The 25,378-nt window shown below is 36.2% G+C and overlaps 1 protein-coding gene across 3 annotated transcripts in view; it reads left to right on the top strand.

Annotated features, from left to right (window-relative positions):
* Positions 1 to 25,378, top strand: part of LOC123869673 — a 143,700-nt gene that overhangs the window by 86,770 nt on the left and 31,552 nt on the right. For all 3 annotated transcript variants that reach the window (XM_045912661.1, XM_045912660.1, XM_045912662.1), the window contains exons 4-5: positions 5,158 to 5,345; positions 14,215 to 14,390. In XM_045912661.1, coding sequence (XP_045768617.1) covers positions 5,158 to 5,345; positions 14,215 to 14,390 — 364 coding nt within the window. The remainder of the gene's footprint in view (positions 1 to 5,157; positions 5,346 to 14,214; positions 14,391 to 25,378) is intronic.

Here is a 25,378-nt window from a genome sequence, read left to right as displayed (position 1 = left end):
CATATACTAGCAATAGACATACTTAAGAAGCGAGGAAGGAAATTGTTTTGACTTCGAGTCTTCGAGTCTCGCTTCGACGAGAAAAGAAGCTTACCATATTGTATTTTAACGTCTTCTATGGCACAACCCTTTTTGCTTGCTTTGGGTGTTTTAATAGTAAATATCGATAGCAAGCAAAAAGTTCACAGATTCCATTTTCTAATTTAAAGAATATTATAATAAGTATTACTTATTCATATTTTTTCGATAATTTTTATAATCGAAAAACATTTATTTCTGATTTGGCTCAAGTTTGGCAGAAAGATTCGCCATGACAACTTATTTACCATCTGCATCCCTCTGCATCCTTGGAAAAATGATAGCTCAAAGGAATTTGGCATTCTTATTCTAAATATTTAGTAGAGATCAATAGACAAACGAATGTTTAGAAAAAACAGCCATAACTCTGCCAAGTTGCATCATTACTCCAAGGTTAGAAGGAGATTGACACTAAACAAAAACCTGTCAAACAATAAAAAAATTGGCATCAGCAATTATTTAAACCCACAAAATTAGATTCGTTGAAATGTAACAGTCATTAGTCTCTCTACGTAGGGTTCTTTCAGTGCGAATATGTGGCAACTCATTAAATTAGACAGTTCACTAATGATCATTATACGGGAGTTAACTTTGGCTATCACGCCCTTCTAAAAATATTTTAAACGCTTTTTAATACAACGTCTTTTTCGTTTACGTTGGTTTACGTACATCGAAGTACTGACGCAGTCAGAAAATATGTTAGGTACTTCGTTGGGCATTAGTTCTTTTACATAAGTTTACATGAATCTTTGGGAATGAAACTATTTATAGATTTAACTAAAGATGTTGTTATAAGTATAACTAGTCTCTATATCAATGAAATGAGCTTGACAATATCTAATACGGAATATAATAATAGCCTTAGGGTAGAATTGTCCATGATGCATTTTGAACTAGCAAAACGCATCAACTTTTCATAGCACGAGCTACATGGTTGAGTTACTCTTACAAGTTCGAAGAAGTGTTATTGTTTGCAAAAAAAATGCAGTTACGTCTATGGCGTTGGCAATGTATAGTTACTCATATTTGTTATTATTTCTTTTAGAAATGTCGTAAAAAACATCACACACGTAAACAGCAAAGATGAAAAGCACTTATTCTGCAAATCCACTTTGTTCCAATTTGAGAAAGGACAACAGCTGAATGTGCTAGTTGTCCGTAGTTCCAATATTGACAAAGTTGGTCGACAATATTGTTCGGCCTACATTTAACATTCGACGCACCGCTAGGTAGGTACCTACCTACATTATGCATGTTTTTCATTGTTGTTTTGTTTTAGTTTTCTATAATATTTCTATTGTAGGTGTCATGAAATGTCACAGAAATAATATTAATATTTATGTTATAGCCAAACTGTAGTTAATATTATTATTACACTATAGGTCCCGTCTTCACCTATAGTCCGCGACAGGTTGAGATGGCCATCGGGGTATGAGGCGGGGGGACGGCCCGCACGCCCGCACACCCGCACACCCGCAAGTCACCCGCATCGAATTAGCGCGGTGGCTGTGCGGGTGCCATTTCAACCTGTCGCGTCCTATTATATAGCACGTTCATCATCATCAGCCTGTGGACATCCACTGTTGGACATAGGCCTTCCCTAAAGAGCGCCACCACACCCGGTCCTCAGCCTTCCTCATCCAGCCACTTCCCGCCAGCCGCTTTATATCGTCGGTCCATCGTGCTGGAGGGCGTCCTACACTACGCTTGCTTAAACGCGGTCTCCACTCAAGGACTTTCCGGCTCCAACGGCCATCGCCCCAACGACAGGTATAGCCTGCCCACGTATAGCACGTTACGCCACGGATTTCAGCAATTTCGCTCGTCACCTCACCCCGTTGTTCCACCCGATTTGTAGGCTTGCTTCATCCACAACCACCTGGCTTTACCTGTACAGAAACGGGTACGAATCTTTCAATGTTAAGATAGAGATTGCGAGGAGTCAGGTTGATCAGATCTCTTTCTGGACTACATTTGACCTATCATTATTTTAATTTTTTTAAATCTCTTTGGCTTTAATGTAATTCCACATATAAAAATGTAAGTTGAATTCCAGAGTCAATAAATGAAGCAAAACCATATAATTTTTTTAAATATAAACGGTTTGTCGAGAAAAATATACTGCAACATTTTTGATACACTAAGCAAAAACTTGTAAACAAAATTCTTAACTTCGCAACGTCTATTCTTTAAATATGAGAGGGCTTTTTGTACAAACAACTTGGGACCTAGGGAGCTTTTTGCGCTCATTAGGAAGATAAAATGTTGCATCTTTAGTTACTGTTGTGACTTGGGACTTTCGAATGTACCTAACTCAAATTTCAACAAAGTATTCGAAGTTTACCTACTTGCTCTGCAACTCTGCACATAATGGCACACACAGATTTGCCCAAAAAGTCTTAACAAGAAGTTGGGGAACTTTATTCATAAAACGACAGCAGCGCGTCCTATCCGCTTTATCAGACCTTGGCAAAGTCCAGAATCCTTAACATCATCATGATCAACCCATAGCCGGTCCACTACTGATCACAGGTTTATTTATAAAGTTATGCCAAGATTCGTTTAAATCCGTTCAGTACTTTTCCGTGTGAATCTTACACGCAGACAGACAATAATAACTTTAAAAATATTGTTTTGGGCTGCCGATAATAATACTTCCTCTTACATGTACAGAAATCGTCCAGTTACAATTTTGTATTAAGTATCACTATAGATATAAATTTATATTATTATTAGATAACTAGATCTTAGTACTTTAAACCAACAATAACTGTCAAAAACAACTCCAAGGCACTTCTTAATATAAAAGGATGGGGTCTAATGTAAGTCTGTGAGTAGCTTTTACAAAGCCTCTATTGTGTTTATATTAAGCATGACCGATTATCCAAAGGTGGCATGAGTTGAGGCAAAGGGGAAAGGTCTTGATATAAGTGGACCCGGACCCACATTACGGCAAACCTCTTAAGGCGCCATAACGAAACTGATTTTTAGCAAAAATGTGAGAAGGATATATTTATTTGCTGTAGTGCACTCAGAAAGAGATGACAGTAAAATATAGCCGCGACGAGAGAAAAAATCAAATGTTTTCGTTTTGAAAATTCTTCTTCTACTTCTCGTGCCTTGGATGAATCTTGCCCTTGTCCCATTTCATTTGGGTTGAAATAAACTATTTTAATAAATAGAAAATAATTTTCCTGTAAAACTTCATACAGTTCCTTGTATTAAGACCAATCTACGCCAGAGCAACAGTGCGATATTGAGGCATGCTACGGGACAGTATGTTACAATAATTCAGAATGTAGTAAGAGTCGTCTGCGGACTTTCGTACCGTAATAAACCAGTTCTACAAGACGACATTGTCTCGGCGTAATAGGATGCTGCTTAGGACGTATTTATGATTCCATTTATATCATGCCGCGTTGTCGCACGTTGTTGCTTCAACGTAAAACAGGCTTTATAAGTTCACTTTGTGTCTGCTCAAGCCTAATGACCTATTGATCGTAACAATAACCGATTAGTTATAGGTTATAACCTTATAACGGTTATATTCATGATACTATCTACGAGATGTTAGATTTACCCGTGATAATTCCGAACTCTACGTTTTTTGTACAAATCATTGTAACCATCCATGTAACATTACTTTTACGGACATATTAAAATTTTGTGGTTATATCATCATCAGCCTGTGAACGTCCACTGCTGGACATAGGCCTTCCCTAAAGAGCGCCATCACACCCGGTCCTCAGCCTTCCTCATCCAGCCACTTCCTGCCAGCCGCTTAATATCATCGGTCCGGTTGTGGTTATATATTGTGGAGAAAAAATATCAAGAATAATTAATTATTTATCTAAAACTAGCTTATCTAGCTAGCTATCTTTAGACGTATAGCTAGATAGCTAATACCCGATTAATGTTTTGAAAAACCCGTGGGAAATCTCTTTGATTTTCCGGGATTAAGTAAAATAGCCTACTATGGAAACGGATAAGGGTACTTTTTATACCGAAATATTAAGGGTTCCCATAGGATTTAAATAAAATTAAATACACGCAGGCAAAGTCGTGGGCATTATCTAGTCTTATAGCCCGTATCCATAATTCCACACTATTCTTATAAATACGAAAGTGTGTCTGTGTGTCCGTCTGTCTATCTGTCTGCTAGTTTTCACGGCTCATCTCTCTATAACCGATTTTGACGTGGCATCCCGGACATAGCCAAATCAAAGTGTTCCCACGGGATTTTTAAAAAACCAAAAAGTACACGGACGAAGTTGCAGACAATGTCCAGTATTAAATATTGTACGAGTAAAAGTGAGATTGATGCCTTCGATAACACAATTTTGTCAAAATCACGATACGAAGTGGAGCGAAAGTAATAAAACTCCACAAATTGCCTCAAAAATTGCCTTATGTGGAGAGAATCGGGTTGAAACGGCTGAATTGAATGAGATCATTGCTGAAATTGTTTCTCCGGGTTCCCTTAGGTAATGTTTAATTCATGTCCACCACCCTCCGCCGTCCGTTACGGGTATAATATAAGAACATAAATTGACCATGATATTTCTCCTTCATGACGCGGCGGTGAGAGGAGTTTCGGGTTTGATTTTGGGCAAAATTAAATTGAAAACTTATAATATTTAAAAATCCTGCGTTCCGATATAAATTGATGAAAAATGTCGCGTACCTACCTTTAGTCTTCACCAAAACTTCGAAATTAATTATACGCCGAAATGAATATTAAATATTCGGCCGGATAGAATTGCTAAAGCTCCGAAAACTTCGACAGTCGCCACCCAAAAATATACGTGTAATTCTTTGTTTCTGAATTAAATATTTCTTATTTTCAATTTAATCTGAAATGTGAAATATTCAATGAACATTTACAACACGGCCCAACAGTTTAACCGATTCTGATAAAATTTGGTACAGGGTTAGTTTATATCCCGGGGACGGACATAGGCTACTTTTTATCCCGCAAAATCAAACAGTTCTCACGGGATCTTTAAAAACCTAAATCCACGCGGACGAAGTCGCGGGCATCCTCTAGTTTTTAATATTTCCTTTATCTCTTGTTCACAGAAAACACCTTTACGGTCGTGGTAGAAAAGGATGGACGTGGCCTAGGCATGTCAGTTTGCGGCGGAGGCGGTCTCGTGAGGATACGAAGGCTGTACCCTCCGCAACCAGCGTGGCGGACCGGCCGACTCGCTCCTAAAGACCTGCTTCTGTCTGCCAATGGAGTGCCTCTAGCTGGACTAAGCACTTATGTAAGTCAAAGTGGAATCATTAATTCACAAGTTTAAATTAAAAATTTATAACACCCCCGACAAGTGAAGGTTACAGTAATAACCAGAAAAGCTGATAACTTTCAAACGGCCGATTTTCTTGGATTATAGCTAAGAACACTCGTAGTTTAGGAGCTACGATGTCCTACTCCCCAACATTACACGGGTGTCATACGGTTACACAATACTCATGTACTTATTATATTATTTTTCTGTAAGATGTGGGCCAACGGTGGATAACAACATTTTTAAAAGAATTTTATCTAGTAGGTATCTCCCGAGCGCAATATCTCGAACCATGATATTATTTTACTTGAAGTACGCAGTAAAGAAATAAAGTGTATTTTTTTTGTCTAACCTAGTCATCCAATATGATGTAATGAATTGAGGCCTGGACTAGTTAGTTCTATTAAGCTACATTCAGCTGAATTGAGCTTGGTAGCCTTTCCTTTGTGCCGCTCTAAATGTTAATTCACTGTCTGAGTCGACTCAGTTTTGTAATTATGAGGGGTCTCTCCGTCACTCGCTTCATACAAACGTAGTTCCAATTTCATTTGAATATTAAGCAACCAAAGTCCATGAAATTTTGCAAACATATTCTAGAAACTAATATCTATGTTTGTGGTTTTCCAAATTTCTGTTAAAATATTCGGTTTCAAAGTTACGCGGTCTTAAAAATTTACATACAAATCTTTGAGCCCCTGTAATTTTAAAACTACATATTTTTAGAAAAATCTAAAACACCACAGACACAGATATTAGTTTCTAGAATATGTCTGCAAAATTTCATGGACTTTGGTTGCTTAATATTCAAATGAAATTGGAACTACGATTGTATGAAGCGAGTGACGGAGAGAGCCCTGTTAAGCCCAAACTGTAAGCAATTTAAGCTCGCACCGGCTCCAGTTCTTGGGTTCCAAAACTTCGATAATAGAGCTTGATTGGTTAGCTCATATACAAAATGAATTAATTATGCTGTATCTCTCTCAATAGTAGGTAGGTAGGTATAATAAAACAAAGGTGCAATCTACGTTTGCCTGTATATTCGCTAATTACATTTAACTTCTTTGTGAAGTTTTCACTCATTTAGAACATTCCAAAAGGAGCATTTATATATCACTATCCATATTGTAAATGCGCAAGTGTGTTTGTTTGTTAGTTTGTCCTTCAATTACGTCTCAACGGAACAAAGGATCGACGTGAGTTTTGGTATGGGTATAGACTATAGGTTAAAGACCTGGAGAAGTGACATAGACTACTTTTATCCCGGAAAAACAAAGAGTTCCCACGGAATTTTTCATCTAGTTTCTGACATAGTAGTCCGCAAAATCCGGCCAAGTGCGAGTCAGACTCGCAAACCGAGGATTCCGTACTCGAGTATTTTTTCCGACATTTTCAGACAGTCAAAAACTATTGCATTAAAATAAATAAAATCTGTTTTAGAATGTACAGGTAAAAAAGCCCTTTCATATAATAACCCACTTGGTATATACACATTTTAATTTTTAATTTTTTTGTGATGTAACCACAAATTCATGGTTTTCGGATTTCTTCCTTTACTTGTGCTATAAGAAAACTTGTGAAAATTGACTAGACTTGTGAATCATATAGGTTTTCTTAGACGGACATACAGACAACAAAGTGATCCTATAAGAGTTCCGTTTTTCCTTTTGAGGCATGGAACTCTAAAAATCACATTTCATCTACCTATTATAGATATAAATAACCAGGTTTCATTCTTAGTAGTACAAACCCATCAACAAAGAAAAGTTTAGCACGTATCGTGGCAATGATGTTCAAACATCAGGAAACTTTGTCGTACGATGTTTGCGAAATCTTCGAAACTGAACACATGTTGCAGATAACGTGAATGAAACTTCCAAATTCATTTGGAGGCAGCTTGAGTGGCTTGAGTTTTGTTTGTCAAACGACAATTTGAGATATAGCTAAACTTCTCTTCATTTCTTAAGTTCATAAGCTGATGGCAATTTTTTGGCTGTAATAGGATCAACTATCCTGAATGTCGTGTCGCGTTTTTATCACGACGATGTGAGAAACTCTCGAGAAAACCAAAGCATCGGACAATAAAGACAGACAACGAAGTGATCTATAAGGATTCGTTTTTCCTTTTAAAGTACGGAACCCTAGAAACCTAAATCAATGCGAATGAATTCGCTGCCAACCCCTAGTAGCACATCCTCATTAAAAAATAACCTGATTATACAAATAGAAGCGTTCATAATGAATAGAAATAAAACATGCGCAGTTTTATTTAATTACCAAGGTAGTGCCCTTTCAGAAGGTAGGTACCTGCTTGCGTAATATTTACTCGAGTAAATGGCCATTCAATCCATGTGAAAATCAATGTTTTATAAAACATTACTGCGCTTACAGAATTCAATTATATTTCATATTTCCTTTCAACGGTCGCTCGCCAGTAGAATGAAACGTGATATTTGTATAACCCCTATGAGTTCTGTGACCATCAAAATAGTGTGCTGAATGGAAAGGAAAACTTTCCGCGGGCAATATTTTTTTCAACATAAGAGACATCAAAAAACTTACAACTGATAAATAATTGAATGATCTTACATCATAGCATTAAAAATTACAACTGTTTTCTTGAATTGCATGCTTGCATTATAACCAGTGAACTACGCTAATGATGTTATTTAAAAAAAAAAACTTAAGTACGTACTTATTATATTTTTGCCTTTTATACAGTGAACTTACGAATTCAGTGATTTTGTTTCATCCAATTATTGCACTATATTGATATGTTGCATGATGAGTAGGTAAAATGACTATTCTTACTACTAATATTGAAAATGTGTCTGTCTGTCTGCCAGCGTTTCAACCGATTTTAACGAAATTTGGTATGGATATAGGCTAGTTTTTATAACGGAAAATCTACGAGTTCCCACGGGAGTTTTTTTTTTTTTATTTATAAAATCCACGCGCATGAAGTCTCGGACATCATCTAGTTATACTTAGGTAAATGAAAAATTCTGTCAACACATTTTAAAAGTCAATAATGCTCTGTTTGTTAACTTGAGTAGGTAGAGCTGCGAATACGAAGGAAATAATATTATTGTTGGACTTGAAATGAAATTGTTGGGGCAATATCGACGCTAAACAAACTTGTATATCTAAGAAACCCAGTTTCTATGGAAAATCACATTTTCCGAGAAGAAAACGTAACATACTTAAGTATGCGATTTGATCACTTGTCTATTGCCTCATCCATAAGATAAAAGTTTAATCTTCTCGTCTCCAAAAAGTTAAAACAAAGAAACTTTCCCCATTCGTCTGTATATTTTCTTAGAAGTTCTTTTCTGAGTGGATTTCAATGCGGTTTTTCACTATCATTTAGAAAACTTCATGTAAATAATATCATTAGCTTGCTACGAATAATTAAATCTTTGGAATTTTATTGTACCGCTCCATGCTTTTGCACGGATAGAATTACCAGTTATTTTAACACGTTTTTAGTAACTTGCTTTCTTGTTCGTTTGTTTGTCTGTTCGGAATAAATCTTGAAATCAATTTTAAGCTTACTTTAAACGAAAAGTTAACATTACCCGTGGCCGAAGCAAGAGTCCAAGCTATGGATTATTATATCAAATAAAATAGCAAGAATTTCGTTATTCATAGCAAGAATTATACAAACCTAACGCAGCTGCTACTGCAAATATGAAAACGACCTTTTAAATACGATTTTTCATACTGCTGCTTTTTATACGTAATTTAGTTTTCATAGGTCGAAAGCTCACAAAAAGCTCGCATTCAGCGTAAATGACAACGTTGGCCATTCAATAACTGAAAAATGTGTGTTATAAAAATGTTACCAGGTTAACAAAATTCAATTAAATTGTAGATTATGTCATGCTATTTATTTTCAGCCAATGATTCAGGCTGAAATGTAATGAAATTGTTACTAATTAAAAATGAAATTCTATGGAATGATCCCAACAATTTTCACACAATTTCTGCGCTAAATTGAAAATAAACATGTTATTTAATCCGAATAGCGAATAAGCAAGTTGTTTTAAGGTTTAGGATAAACCTGTTCATGTTAGAAAGCTTTATAGCGGCGATAGCGTAGTGGTTAGGGTGAATGTCTTCTATTTGGGGGATTCGGGGTTCCACCCCGGATATGCACATCAATTTTTTTGCAGTTATGTACGGTTTAAGTAATAAAGATCACTAGGAAACCTGCGTGAGACTTCTCTATAATTTTCACAAAGGTGAGTGGAATCTGCCAATCTTTATTTGATCAGCGTGGTTGACTATGGTCAAAACCCTTCTCAATCTGAGACCCGTGCTCAGTAGTGGGCCGGTGAAGAGTTGATAATGATGATGATGTTAAAAGACCCATAGTAATTATAGTATCTATCTACCTTTTGTATTAATAAACCTAAATATTTTAGTACTTTTTAACCCCCGACCCAAAAAGAGGGGTATTATAAGTTTGACGTGTGTATCTGTGTATCTGTCTGTGGCATCGTAGCTCCTAAACTAATGAACCGATTTTAATTTAGTTTTTTTGTTTGAAAGGTGGTTTGATCGAGAGTGTTCTTAGCTACAATCTAAGAAAATTGGTTCAGCCGTTTGAAAGTCATCAGCTCTTTTCTTGTAACTGTAACCTTCACTTGTCAGGGGTGTTATAAATTTTTTATTTACACTTGTGTAGTATTATTAAAACCTATCTACTGGAATGTATCAGTAACGTGTATCTATTGATGAAACCCCATTTATACTTAATAACATTAAACACTGTAGGTAAGAGACTGAACTCAATTATTTAATAAGAACATGACGTTGTCCTCAATTGACACTTTTTAATAAGAGCATACGCTGTCTCTAATTTGATTCAATATTCTTACAAGTGTAAATAAAAAAATTATAACACCCCCGACAAGTGAAGGTTACAGTAACTGGAAAAGAGCTGATAACTTTCAAACAGCTGAACCGATTTTCTTGGATTGTAGCTAAGAACATTCTCTATCAAGCCACCTTTCAAACAAAAAAAACTAAATTAAAATCGGTTCATTAGTTTAGGAGCTACTCGTACAATGCCACAGACAGATACACAGATACACACGTCAAACTTATAACACCCCTCTTTTTGGGTCGGGGGTTAATAAATTAAGCGTTTTTATATCCATGTTTTATATTTGCACTGCCTGTTTTTCAAGTTCCAATGAATTAACACTACGACCGTACTTAAATTCGCCAGCGTCACTTCAGCGAATTTTCAAATTGTGAAGTGTATAAATTCGTACCCTTTTACCTCTACCCTGACGATTCTAAATTTAGAAATGATAATTTCCTAAACTCATCCCGTGATTCGTCCAGATGCGAAAATTCGCACGACTACGCCAGTGAGTTCGTCAAAGGATTTTATACTTTGAACCTTTTTTTTAAATAGTAAAAACGCCAGTATAATCGGTGAATAGGTACCTAGCTAAAATCTATGCAGTTTTCTATCTCTATTCAAAAAAATATATTAATTTTTGGCTACAATCCTAAAACCTGCCCTGCAAATATTTTTTACCAATAACTTTTTTTTTGTTTAACTTTACAATTCTAAACGAGAGATTTGAGGAAATGCTGCGCTAAAATTTTTTTTTCTCTCTCGTCTGGCTTTACAAAGATTAGCCAATGTCAGGTTTGTAGTTATTTGTAACAAGTTAGTAAAATAAACTATAATTAAGTACAAGTATGGACCCCGTCTGTGCCGGCGCTCGCCGACATACACACGGTACCCCCTTAGAGCACTTTCCAGTCAGTTTTAACAAAAAAAAACACTCCAAAAAGGCAGAGCACGCCCGCCAGCTAACACCAACACAGACGAAGTCCCAAATATTTTTTTATATATTGGTTCTGACAGAGTATTCTCATCCTCTTTTTACAAATGTAATATGAAAAGGACAGACACAGTTTGACGTTTAAATTGAGAGCTGCCAGTCGCGAGCCTATAATATGTTCCGTCCTTTTTTAGCAATATTAAAAAAAAGATGCAGATACTCTAAATTTAGTTTAGAGAAAGTCAACAGAATCGGCGCCAATATCTACTTATATGATCTACCAATAAATTAGGTAAAATTACGCATTGTAATGTCGTTTTATCACAAAAATTTTATTGTTTTTAATTACTTTTTTACAAAACACGATTTGCAAACGCCTGCTCAAAAAACAATGCAACATTGCATGAATTTTTTGACAAATAATTTATTGGCTGCGCAATAAAAAAGAGCAATTTTTTTTTTCAAAATTAGGTCTAAACTGTAAAAATCTAACGATGTAAGCGGCCGCCTATCGTATCGGTGCCACTTGAAAAATAGATGCCCTCCTTTGTCCAAGTGAATTAGTACCCGACATAACAACAGATAAACGTGGAATTAGAGGAGCCCGCGTTTCAATTACAGCAGCGCTCTCTAATTAGAGAACATTGTCTATTTGTATAGTTTGCTTACTGCATTAAATGGATGAACGCTTGTAAAGTCATTTTGCTACGAAATAAATGTTTTATACTTAATACCTAAAAAACTTGATTTAAATGTACCTAAAAATTAGTTCACTTTTTTATAGTATTTACTATCTCAAATTCATATTAAGAATGATAAAAGTTTAAAACTAAAACATTTTAGAATTGAGTTTGTGTAAGTAGTAAAATAACTTACAAAAAATATTGGTACTTAAACGAATTAAAGTTAGGTTTTTGAAATGAATTAATTTCATGGAGGGTACCTATATCAAATTGCAATATAGATATGCTATGTAAAAACTGAGAACTCTACCACCAAGTTCGGAAAGCAGATTATTTTCTACTGAGAAGAGCCTGAAGAAGGAATTCAACAGTTTAACACACACAGTTATACTCGTAAGTTCGAACCTGGTAATGTGAGAAACTCAAAAGAAGATATAAATAAAATATGGACTGAAATCCAAAGGGATTATAATTTCTAAACAATAACTGACAATACCTCTATACGTTTCGCAATACCTCCACAATGTAATGTATCGGCCTACGTCATTGTACCTTAAAATAGAACATGAACATACGCCTTGGTGTTAACAAGATTTACTCAAAAGGGTATTAGAGGGTGATTCGTCCACTACGTTTATGTAGAAGGACATAGTACAACGTGTATTGTGTAACATGTCGACACGAAGAAAGGATTGAGTTACAAGGTTTTGTATAGTCACCATCTGTTTGGCACGACTCATTAGCAAGAAAGGAAAATACGAAATATACCTTTACCTTCCACAACAGAACTCTAAGTCCATACTTATGAATAATAGTATAAATGCGAAAATGTGTCTGTGTGCCGGCTAGCTTTTAGCCTATCTGTTACACCGTTCTTGACGAATTTGGTACAGAGCCAACTGACATCCCAGGAAAGGACGTATGGTTTTTGAGACGGGGAATCAAAAGTTCCCACCGCATTTTTAAAAAACTAAAATCCACGTGGATGAAGACGCGAGCATCATCTAGTTGGTACAAACACAGAGATAGCTTGCATCCTGAAAACGGGCATAGGCTACTTTTTATCCCGGAAAATCATATTTCCAACAGGATTTAAAAAAAACTAAATCTATATCTTTCAGTTCACCTGTAAGTTTTACTCACATAAAAAATTTACGTAATTAATTGACGACAAACTCACTAAAGTAAGATACTTACGAGTATAAGAGTATTTATATTATTTACCGTAAGTTAACATGTAAGCTACTTACTTACAATAAAACTTACATGTGTAAATGCGGCCTTACATCAGAAACCTACAGTTTTCTGAACCGGAAGGTCATCATTTAAGTATATGGAACTTGGAATGGGTGACCTACATGAAATAAATATTAGAATCAGACCCATTTTGAATACCGAGAACATGCTACAAGCAGGTCAAAAAATAGCATGCACGCAAACAGTTAATTACATTGTAATTGTAAGTTCTAGGTAGGAACAAAAACCTTCCAACGTGTAATGGGTTCCAGATCGAAACGTTTTACGGACTAACCCACAAAACCGCTTATTGCTTTCGCAACCTCGGTTTTGTATAAGCTATTAAACTCGACCACTGGCGACAAAAGCCAAGGAAACTAATATCTGACCTCTTTTTTGGGCGATTTGGTTTCAGTCCTTGGGTCGGTGATACATTATTTGATTTATGCTTTCAGGAAAATATTTCTTTTCTCGTTTTATCGTTCATGCCTAAACATATTTCATAAACTTCTTTGAGGTTTACTTCATTGAGAATTCAAAGGGCCTCTATATGAAAAGAATTTTGATAGTGACGACGTTCATAAAAAATGTATAACTGCTCGAATACGAAACCATTTATCTAAGTGTAAAAGAGATCTAAAATATAGCCATAGTATTCTTTTTTTTCTAAAATTGGACATAAAAGAGATTAATTAATTCAACCATAAATGTACTAAATATATACATTAGGCTCATTCATTGCTCATGATCAAGTAATCACAACCAAAGATATGTGTACATCTGTGTATATCTGAGAATACATACCTAATCTGGGGCGTCGCGTCGAGCAGATTGTGGTTGACGTGTTTGGAAGACCACATTTATTCAACTTACTCTAGAATAAAAGCTATAGGCTCCTTTATCTCTCAATGATGTTATCTTTTCTTTATAGTCGTATTCCTCATTGCTGAGGGTCGTCACTCCTTTCAATTAATCACATAATGGCAACAGAGTTCTCTTGCGATAATAATGCGGTGGGTTACACAGATACACAGATACACACGTCAAACTTATAACACCCCTCTTTTTGGGTCGGGGGTTAATAAACAGGAGACTAAATAAAATCTCTTAATCTTTACGCAGGAGGCTCTTGAAGTACTACGCACGGCGTCAGCGCGAGTGGAACTACGTGTCTGCAGACCACCGATTGATGTACTAGAGAGTATCACGCCTCCTGATCCGCCCACACCACCGGCCAGGACGCCGCATCCGCCCCATCTACCACTCGACCCGCTCAACTGTCACCCCTTACACGCAAGGTAAGATACTCAGGAAGCTGTGAAACAACCCACAGCATTAGTACGAGTTTATAGTCATAACTGTATGGAAGGTGTTGGTGTAAATAAATAAATAAAAAAAACATCACCGGCCAAAATGTCACACTCGCCGTATTTACGAGTACTTACCACTCGACCCGCTCAACTGTCATCCCTCACGCAAGGTAAGATACACAGAGGGCTGTGAAAGAACAACTCACAGCGTTAGCACGAGTGGAACTATAACGTGCATGCCGCCGTATCTACTTACCTACCAGTCGACCCGCTCAACTGTCGTCCTTTACATGCAAGGTATGATATACAGGAGCCTGTGTAAGAATAACACACAGTATTAGCGCGTGTAGAACTATAACGTATCTGTCAGCCGCCATGCGACGCTCTAAAGAACGCCAGCACTCAGCAGTGAAAATGTCACACCCGCCTTACGACGCTCAACTTTGATTCCTTATACGTGAGGTGACATTTTAGAAAGAAAGACAGAAGGCTGAGAAAGAACTACGCACCCATTATGCGAGCGATACTACGTATCAGTTCACCACTGGTGGGAGTACTCCAGGGTATTATGCCTCCTGATCAGTCAACACCACCGGTCACGGCACCACATCCTTCACATTTACCACTCGACCCGCCCAACTTTCATCCTTTACATGTGAGGTAAGATTGAACTTACGCGGTAAAAAAGACTCTCAGTCAAAACGATCCCACCAAAAACATTTCATGTAAAAATGTAGCCAAGACTCACAAGTTCATAATGTTTTCACTGTTAAAAAGTTATGAGATCTCTAGTAGAGCCAAGCCCCTAGCTGAGCTTAGATTTGTGCTGGCCATGGGACCTATCCCAAGTCCAAAGTAATATAGCTCTTAAATGTTCTTGACTGTATCAAATTTATAACAATAAATAACAAATCACTCTACTTACAAGCTCTGATTCTACAAACCCTACATCTTGGTAAAAAAAGGACGGCTTGGCCGTTTAATGTTCGTAAAACTATTACATGACATAACATATTTTAAGGCCTTAAGGAATAGTTTGTTCGACAATTACTAATTTGTATTGTACTTCGTGATGGTCGCAGAAGCAATTCCGGGCTTAGATGTCATTTCAGATAAAAATCCACGAACTGTAAACGGCCAAGCCGTACTTTTTTGCCCTAGATTTTTTTGGATCTATTTTTTGTAGGTACATCATTTTCATGGCCCACTCCCTAATAAATCTGCCAAGGACATCTTATCCTGAAAATATCAGCATTCTAGCGACAGAATTTACAGATTTGCTTTTCTCATAAGAGGCGTAGAGGGGGGAAATTTCCAAAGTCTTAATTTTCCTGTTGTTTGTATGCAATTTATAGTCTACATACCAAATTTCAGTCTTCTAGGACTTCGGGAAGTGCCCTAGAATTACAGACTAGAAGTTTGACTGTCAATAAATCTGAAACTATAAAAGCTAGGCAATTGATACTCAGTGCGTTTAATAAATCTGCCAAGGACATCTTATCCTGAAAATATCAGCATTCTAGCGACAGAATTTACAGATTTGCTTTTCTCATAAGAGGCGTAGAGGGGGTAAATTTCCAAAGTCTTAATTTTTCTGTAGTTTGTATGCAATTTATAGTCTACATACCAAATTTCAGTCTTCTAGGACTTCGGGAAGTGCCCTAGAATTACAGACTAGAAGTTTGACTGTCAATAAATCTGAAACTATAAAAGCTAGACAATTGATACTCAGTGCGTTTAATAAGTCTGCCAAGGACATCTTATCCTGAAAATATCAGCATTCTAGCGACAGAATTTACAGATTTGCTTTTCTCATAAGAGGCGTAGAGGGGGGGCATTTCCAAAGTCTTAATTTTCCTGTAGTTTGTATGCAATTTCTAGTCTACATACCAAATTTCAGTCTTCTAGGACTTCGGGAAGTACCTTAGAGGTTTTGAGTAGAGGTTTTGATGATCATCAGTGAGGGACGAAATCGGCGTATTTTAGGTATCAATACATCTGTAACCATAAAAGCTAGATATTTGATATTTGGTATATTTGGTAAATTTGCTGAGGACACCTTATACTGAAAATTTCAGCTTTCTAGCGTCATCCAGACCGAAGTTATGACGGGTCGAAAATACGGCGAAACACTTCGAGAAAAAGGTACGTAGCGCCCCGGCCGCCGCGTTTGGCTCGTCTTGGCGGGGGCACTGCCGTGCCCCCTGATTAGAATAACATCCCCATAACTAGTTCGAAATTTAGAATAGATACCTACTTGTAGAAGAGGTAAAGTTACTTTTAAATCTTTTAGAATTCTGTGTTATCCAGGGTTACAGTACGCGGCAGGAAATATTGCACATCGATCGGGTACTGTAAGTCATTCTTAAAAAATAAAGAACAATTTATAGACTATTTAACTCGTAAAGAAAAAAGCATGATGTAACTAAGAAGGCTACCAATTTTCTTGAACGGTTGTTCAAGTAAATTGGTAGTCTTCTGAAGCAGCAATTTCCTTGATTTTAATTACGCTGTCTAAGATTTACACTTCGCGTGGACTGCCAGTGTGATAGTTGAGAAAATTAACACACTGTTTGTACCAGTACGGTACAGTATGTTCTTAGATAAGCTATTGTCTAGTTGAATGCTCTAGCTCTAAAGTAAACGCTACTATTGATTTATTTTCGTACTTTCCAAATAAGTAGAGTGCTTTAAAATATGATGTACAATCCCTATTACTATTTATAAAGTACTAGAAGATGCCCGCGGCTCCGACCGCGTGGATTTCGGTTTTTTAAAATCCCGTAGGAACTCTTTGATTTTCCGGGATAAAAAGTAGCCTATGTGCTAATCCAGGATATTATCTATCTCCATTCCAAATTTCAGCCAAATCCATTCAGTAGTTATTGCGTGAAAGAGTAACAAACATACACACACACACACACACACACACACACACATATACAAACTTTCGCCTTTATAATATTAGTGTGATAGTGTGATTTATTTGTTGTTTTGTTCTCCAATTACGCTACGCTGTAACGAAGCAACATATCAAAGTAATATTTTGCATGGACATAGTAAAAAGTCCGAAAAGTGACATAGGTTACTTTCTATCCCGGGAAAACAAAGAGTTGCCACGGGATTTTTATAAAACCTAAATCAGCGTTTCCTGCGGGATTGGATGCCATTTTTCATGTCTTTGTTCGTCAGTCACACAGCGACAGATCATCAACAGGGTCCAACTATTGTACCTTAAGAGGGCTCCTTCGTCACTCGTTTCATACAATCGTAGTTCTGATTTCATTTGAATATTAAGCAACCAAAGTCCATGAAATTTTGCAGACATATTCTAGAAACTAATATCTATGTCTGTGGTTTTCCAGATTTCTGTTAAAATATTCGGTTTCAAAGTTACACGGTCTTAAAAATTTTCATACAAATCTTTGAGCCCCTGTAATTTTAAAACTACATATTTTTAGAAAAATCTAAAACACCACAGACACAAATATTAGTTTCTAGAATATGTCTGCAAAATTTCATGGACTTTGGTTGCTTAATATTCAAATGAAAACGGAACTACGATTGTATGAAACGAGTGACGGAGAGAGCCCTGTTAAGTAGGAGTATCTGTTACTTACCCCGCATTTTGCAGAATAAATATGATTTTGATTATGAACAGATTCACTTGATTTTTTCCTGGGTAAAGTATACCTACGGGTAAGAACCTAGGTAAAGGTCACAGATCTAAATTTAATATGTGCAAAGTTCGTGTGTCAGCGGAATTTTCGAGCCCTCTTTCATACTTAGGTATAGTAGCATTAACACACAATACACAGCGTGCACTCCGAAAGAGGTAGTTATGTTTCGTTTCACAAGTAGGTAATTAAGTACTATTTCTAAATGTTGAAACTGCTCATAATAGAGGAATACAATGTCCCAGTCCACATTTCTCAAATATTCACTTATTGTGTATTTATTTATTTATTGTATGGAAAAATGGTACATTTAACAGTAAATACTAAAGCCGCTTCAGAAGCCTTAAAGCAACTTTTCAAGTTAACGTTAACTGTGCATAAATCTGTCATTTAGTATGAACAGAAAAGGGACAGAAAACTTTTTCGTCCATACTAAATGACAGATTTACGCACAGTTTACTTTAACTTGAAAAGTTATTATACGCTAGAGAATTCAACCGTAGGTACCGTAGATGTTTCATAGACGTCCTGATTGACGATAGATACCTACGGCGGGTGTAACATTTTGTCTGGTGGTCTACTTTAGGACGTCGCGCACGGAAGCCAATAGACACGGTTTTTTTTAATTTAGATACAGGTTACTCCGCTATATAATAAGTAGATATACTTTATAGCTTTACTCGCGCTAATACCACCTAATATTGAGAGTTGTTCTTTCACTGCCTCCTGTGTGTTTCCTTTGAGTTAAAATTTATAACTCAAAATTTAAAAAACCCCCGACACAAAAACCTCTATGAGAAAACTAGAAAAGAGCTGATAACTTTCAAACGGCTAAACCGATTTTCTTCGATTATAGCTAAGAACACTCTCGATCAAGCCACCTTTCAAACAAGAAAAACTGAATTAAAACCGGTTCATTCGTTTAGGAGCTACGATGCTACAGACAGATACACAGATAAACAGATACACACGTCAAACTTATAACACCCCTATTTTTGGGTCGGGGGTTAAAAATTGATACCAAGAATGAAAATTCTACATAAAAAGTCCCTTAGATTAGGTACACTTTTAATAGGTATATTATGTAAAGTGGTTTCCATACTAAAATGCCCGTTTACGTTTCCCACTGTGGGAAACCCGGCGTAAATAGAGCGCTACTGTTTCCTATAATTGTATCGTGCTATTCAAACACGAAACTTGTAAATATAGGCGCCTGCTTCGGTGAATGCGGCGCCTTTGAGTGGAAATAATAATTTCAGTCCCATTCCGCAATTGTTGGTAGACGTACTAAGTGACTGAGAACTCTACTCAAAGCGAATTATGTTTCCAAAGCGAGTTATGTTTACTGCTATAGTGTTACGCACTATGTTTTAACCGTCCCTATAGAATCGTATAAGGGTCTGAGTAAACAAAAACGAGCATCCTACGTTGCCCAAAGTTATTCATATGAAGCTAGATGATGCTCGCAACTTTGTCAGCATATCAAAGTTTCTACTTTCCCGTAGAAACTCTGATATCGTAGGGTAAAAAACTAGCCTACGCCTCTCTTCAGAGTTCAGTTACTTCAGATCTGTAACTATATCTATGCAAATAATCGCTGCTCCGTAATGCGTCGTGATTGAAGGACAAACAAACATTCTTTCTCATTCATAATATTAGTAGTGAAAGCTTTGATGTGTCCCATAATGTTAAAGTAGGGACTATAATTTATTCCAATCGAAATTTTAACTATAGGTTCATAGAGACTCAACCTTTGTGAAAGCACATTAGAAAAAAAATGGGCTGAATTGAAAACTACCTCCTTTTGGAAAGTCGGTTAAATAGAGTAGGTAATTCATGCGAGTTTCCAAGAAATGACGTTTTCTTCTCACTTAGGTACATTTCTTCTTAGTTACAAGGTGCTCTTTGTTAGGTTTCCGTACTCATAAATTTCTTTTATCATTTTATTATGTACATCTTATTATTTAAGTTCTGGAACACCGTGAGTGTAAAGGCTGAGACTTGAGTGTGATCAAGGAAAATTTCTAGCTTTGTTCTCGCTGTTACGGCGCTTTTTACTGCCACGCTGTGTTTGACTCTTGATTTACTCTCGAAATATAATATGAAACTAGATGATGTTCGATATTCAATGTAACAGGTGGCCTATCAAATTTCATCTTCTTCACCAAAAGTCTCCTTGAACAAACTTCATGTTGAGCTCCTTGCATTTTTAATCGCTTCAGGTCAAAAGGCACCAAAGATCTATGGGTTTTCATAAACGAGTTCGTGAGAATAGACTAGCCCATAACAATATGTTTGAAATTGATTCGCATAATGCGCATCGAAGCTAAACCTAACATTTTATTACCTCTCTCTTGATACCCCGAACGAAATGGGGTCGTAAAACTGGCTTATTGTTTAACTACACATTAAAACAAGTTCAACTGTATCGTGCAATAAAAACGCCATCAAAATCATTCGATTATGATAACACTAGCATTACTGTCGACCATAAAAAAACTGCCAATTCGCACCGGACCAGGCGTAGCAGGTTAACACATCTTGCTGTTGAGCATTTCTCATTTTGTGAGGGCCCCCTGAAAAAGGGCTGACGATGTGTTGATCTTGATTGAAAAATTACATCATTATTCGCAACTTTGTAATGCAAGCTATCTCTGTACCAAATTTCAATAAAATCAGTTAAACGGATGGGCCTTGAAAAACTTCTTCGTGAGTAGAAAAAAGGAGTATTCAAGGGGCAAGCCAACAAATTTTTGAGAGGTCAGCAACCCAATGCGTTGCTGACCTCTCAAAAATTTGTGGCTTCCTTTGGTACTGCAAATGTTCTATGGGCGGCGGTAATCACTTAACATCAGGTGACCCACCTACCCATTTGCTCGCTATTTATTTAAAAAAAGCTAGGATATAGACAAACAGCCACACTTTTACACTTATATTATGAAATTTTATTTTATTTTTTTATTTTTATTTAAAGGTTTACTAGCGATTTAACATAAACTTAATAACTATAATAAATACATTGGTTTTTCTATCATGCTCAACTATGTTAAATCATTTAAAAGTAAACACTGCATGCAAATTCCGTACAAATACCACAAAGAGTTACAAAGAGGATATTATGCTAACTAACGATTTTTCTGGTTTAATGCGGTATGAAAGATACATATTATATTTAAAATGAATAAGCAAGATAAAAAAATAAAAATTAACTAGGTACATTATTCTAATGATACAATTTTTTAAGTTTATACTGTTTTCATATATTTTATACATACTAAGTTCTTATTTCTAAAATAAGTGTACATTTCATAAAACCTACTTTCATTTTCTAATGGTAGTTAAACAAAATATATATATATATAAATTTTGAATAGTGACTAAAATACAATATGCAAAGTTAAAATATAAATTCATTAATTTTAAGAATACAAAAATAAATTGATACCTTATTTACACTGTAATATTTATGTTCAGTTTCGTGTACAGCTATTTGATTAGGTCGCTTATCACTAGCTTGCGAAACATAGCGAGCGAATTTGTATTTATGTCTATCGACCGACTACGCTCGTTGTATAGTTTACACAACCGGGGCAGAGTAGTGTTGGCACCAAAGACTGTTCTACTGAGTGGTGGCACTAAAGGAGTTATAGCAGCGCGCGGATATCTACGCGGCACTCGAAAATTGATTTTGCTAAGTAAACTTGGACAGTCTACTTTATTTCTTAGCAGTTTATATAGGAACATAAGATCCAGCAAGTCACCTCTATTTTTAAGGGTCATCATTTTAAAGTTTTTTAGTCTATCTTTATACGAAATAACTGTTTTATGTATTTTTTCTGAATACGACAGATGCCACATGAATCTTTTTTGGACACGTTCTAATCTTAAGTAGTGTGTAGCATAATGTGGCCGCCAAACTACACTGCAGTACTCCAGGTGACTACGGACAAGACTGTTATAAAGAGTTATTTTAGTTTTAGTTTCTTTAAAGGTTCTACCTTGCCTCATAATAAAACCTAACAATTTAGATGATTTGTCAATAACCTTATCTATGTGATTAAGATATGTCAACTTGCTATCTAACATAACACCTAAGTCTTTTATGAGATCAACTTCTTTTAAGCTTATGCCGTTTAGATTATATTGCGTTGGTATAGTGTTATGCTTGCGGGTAAATTTGATGTGGAGACATTTATTGCAATTAAGTTGCATGCCATTAGAAGTGCACCAGTCTGTTAACCTGTTCAAATCATCTTGTAGTAAAAGTGAATCCCTTGGGGAACAAATAATTTTTGTGAATTTTAAATCATCAGCATACAGGTATGGTGTGGAGTGTTCAAAGCAGAAAACAATATCGTTCACAAAAATATTAAACAAAATCGGACCAAGATGTGATCCTTGAGGGATTCCTGATGTTATAGAGTGCACTGAGGATTTAAACCCGTTAATGACAACATAAAAAGAACGATCATTTAAGTATGATGTAAACCATTGCAGTAGTGGATCAGAAAACCCATAATACGAAAGTTTCTCAATTAGGTTTCGGTGTGGTACTTTGTCAAAAGCCTTTTTAAAATCTGTGTATATTGTGTCCACCTGCTTTTGCGCGTCGATAGCTGCTGATAACGAGGTCGTGAAACTTACTAGGTTAGAGGACGTGGATCTACCTGGCAAGAATCCATGCTGATGTTCAGAAACAAAACGTTGAAAATGCAATTGAACTATAGGACACACTAAAGATTCGAAGACCTTGGCAAAAACCGAAAGAATAGATATGGGTCTATAGTTGCGGACATCTTTTTTGTCCTCACTTTTGAAAATTGGTACAACTTTTGCTTGTTTCCATGCCGAGGGAAAGCTTCCAGAGCGTAAAGAAGCTCTGAATATTAGATATAAAGGTAAACTTAAACTGGTTGCACATCGTTTTATAAATATTGGTGGTATGTTATCTGATCCAGCACCTTTTGCTATATCCAAGTCTCTAAGTTTTTTTAAAATTTGGTCTTCACTTAATTCGATAAATGCCAGGTTGTCGCTATAACCTAAGTAGAGATTTTTTTTCAGATTGGCAGAAGAGCAGTTACTATTGCAGGTGTTATTAGGGTCTTCGTAGACAGAGGCAAAGAAATTTGAAAACATGTTGCATATTCCATCGCCACTAGAAGATGTATTAACTCCATCATTCATTGTTGCTGGATACGAGTTCGAGTTTTTACGCTTACTTTTCAAGAATGTCCAGAATGCTTTTGGGTTTATTTGAATTTGCTTTTCAAGTTCATTATTATAGTTATTGTAAGCGTCACGCGTAAGTCTGTCACATCGGTCACTAAGTATTCTTAACTCGAGTTCATCCCTAGGATTTTTGTACTTTTTATATCGTTTTAGTATTTTATGTTTTTCCTGGATTCTTTTGGCAACCTTGTTACTTATCCACGCAGGATACTTATTACTCCTTACTTTTCGTCGCGGAACATAGTTAGAGATAGCAGTATGCAATTTGTCGTAAAACACACTAACCAAATCATTTATATCGTCTAAATCCATTAGCTTATGCCAGTCAGTGCCTTTTAAGTACTCGATAATTGAATCGTAATCTGCCTTATAGTAGTCAAACCGCTCTATAGAAGTATTAACCGTCAGTCCGTCCGGTCTTACATCAGGTAAATTTATTTCTAGTGGGGGATGTGGTGGATCAATATTACTAATAGAGTTATATGAATAACTGACAGAGCACGCTGGTAAATTGACAAGAACTAGGTCCAGTATTTTTCTCCTATTATTTAGTACCGAATTACATTGACGCAGTCCATTTTCGGATACAAAGTCAAGTAATGCTTGAGCTGTGGGGACAAGTTTTCCCTCAAAAGGTTCATTCCAGTTAATGCAGCTGAGATTAAAATCGCCAATTATACATGTTGACATGTTGTGTTGCTCTGAGACTTTATTACAGTTATTCAAAAAGTGTTCTAGTACGTTCTTATTAACAGGTGGCGGGAGGTATACAGCACATATAGCAAAATGACTAATACTTTTCAAACGAGGTTCATCAATAATAACCCAAATATCTTCACAATTACTTTCCCAACAAACAACTCTATTGGAATTCATACTTTTTTTAACAGCAATTAATACCCCACCACCATCTGTTTTAGTGTTAAGGTTAGAAGTTTGCCTGTCTCTTCTATATACGTTATATCGTGAGTCAAACAATTCACTACTTAAAATGGAGTTATTCAACCAGGTTTCAGTCAAAATAATGATGTCATAATTGTTAATCGCAACGTTCCGGTAAACATCGTGCGTTTTGGTTCTAAGTCCGCGCACGTTTTGGTATAGAATATTTAATGACGCGTATTTTATGGAGAATATGACACCAGTACATGACCTCTACCTTACACATTAACTTAATGTACTTAAAAAGTCCATATTTTTCACTATTTTGTAATCGGAGCTATCATCCTTACGAATCATGATACGACCATTACGGACCCAAACATATCTATATCCTTTTTCTTTTGCTTTAATTCTGGTCGCAGCGTGCAGGGCTTTATTTTCTGGTGACAGATGTTCGACTACATAGATAGGCTTTTTTTCGCCTACAGCTCCAATTCCAATCTGAGAAGTATTCAACTTATCGGTGGGATTGCTTTTATTATGCTTAATAACTGCCGCTAAAAAACTGTCTCTAGTCAACGGAGAATTAAATTGAACAATAATGGATCGAGGACGGGTACTTAGACGATTAACTTTAGCTACTCTTGTGACGTTTAAAATTTTATCTGGTGTTGTATCCTGACCTATGACATTTCCCAACTGTTCGATGATTGAAATCAGATTTTCATTCTTTTTTTCAGGAATACATTGCAATTCCACATTATTTGATCTGGATCGTTGTTCAAGATCGTTTATACGTATATTTAGATTTTCTATGGTCGCCTCCAGTTTACTATTATTTTCCTTTAAATCCTTCAACATCGTGTCATTAGCGCGGTGTTCTTTAATAAAATCATCATATTGGTCATTAATAAAATTTATTGAGTGTTTCATGTCTGTAATTTCTTCTCGTAAAAGTTTTAATTCGCTATTTAATACGGTTTTGATAGATGCAGCTAAATTTGTAACCATCTCGTTCATCTCATTCTTTAAAACTTCTCTAACAATTTCTCGAAAATCGCTTTGTTCAGTAGGACATGATTGTTCCGGAGGAGAAAGAGCTGCTCGTTTGTTCGATCTTTTCGCTGTGTTTTGTTCGCTAAGTAACTTCGTGTCATTACGTACAGGCGTATTCTCGTTATTACC

This window comes from Maniola jurtina, chromosome 11, assembly GCF_905333055.1.
Source record: "Maniola jurtina chromosome 11, ilManJurt1.1, whole genome shotgun sequence".
NCBI lineage: Eukaryota > Metazoa > Arthropoda > Insecta > Lepidoptera > Nymphalidae > Maniola > Maniola jurtina.
The sequence above is the reverse complement of the archived record's forward strand: the minus strand, read 5'-3'. Positions and strand labels throughout refer to the sequence as shown.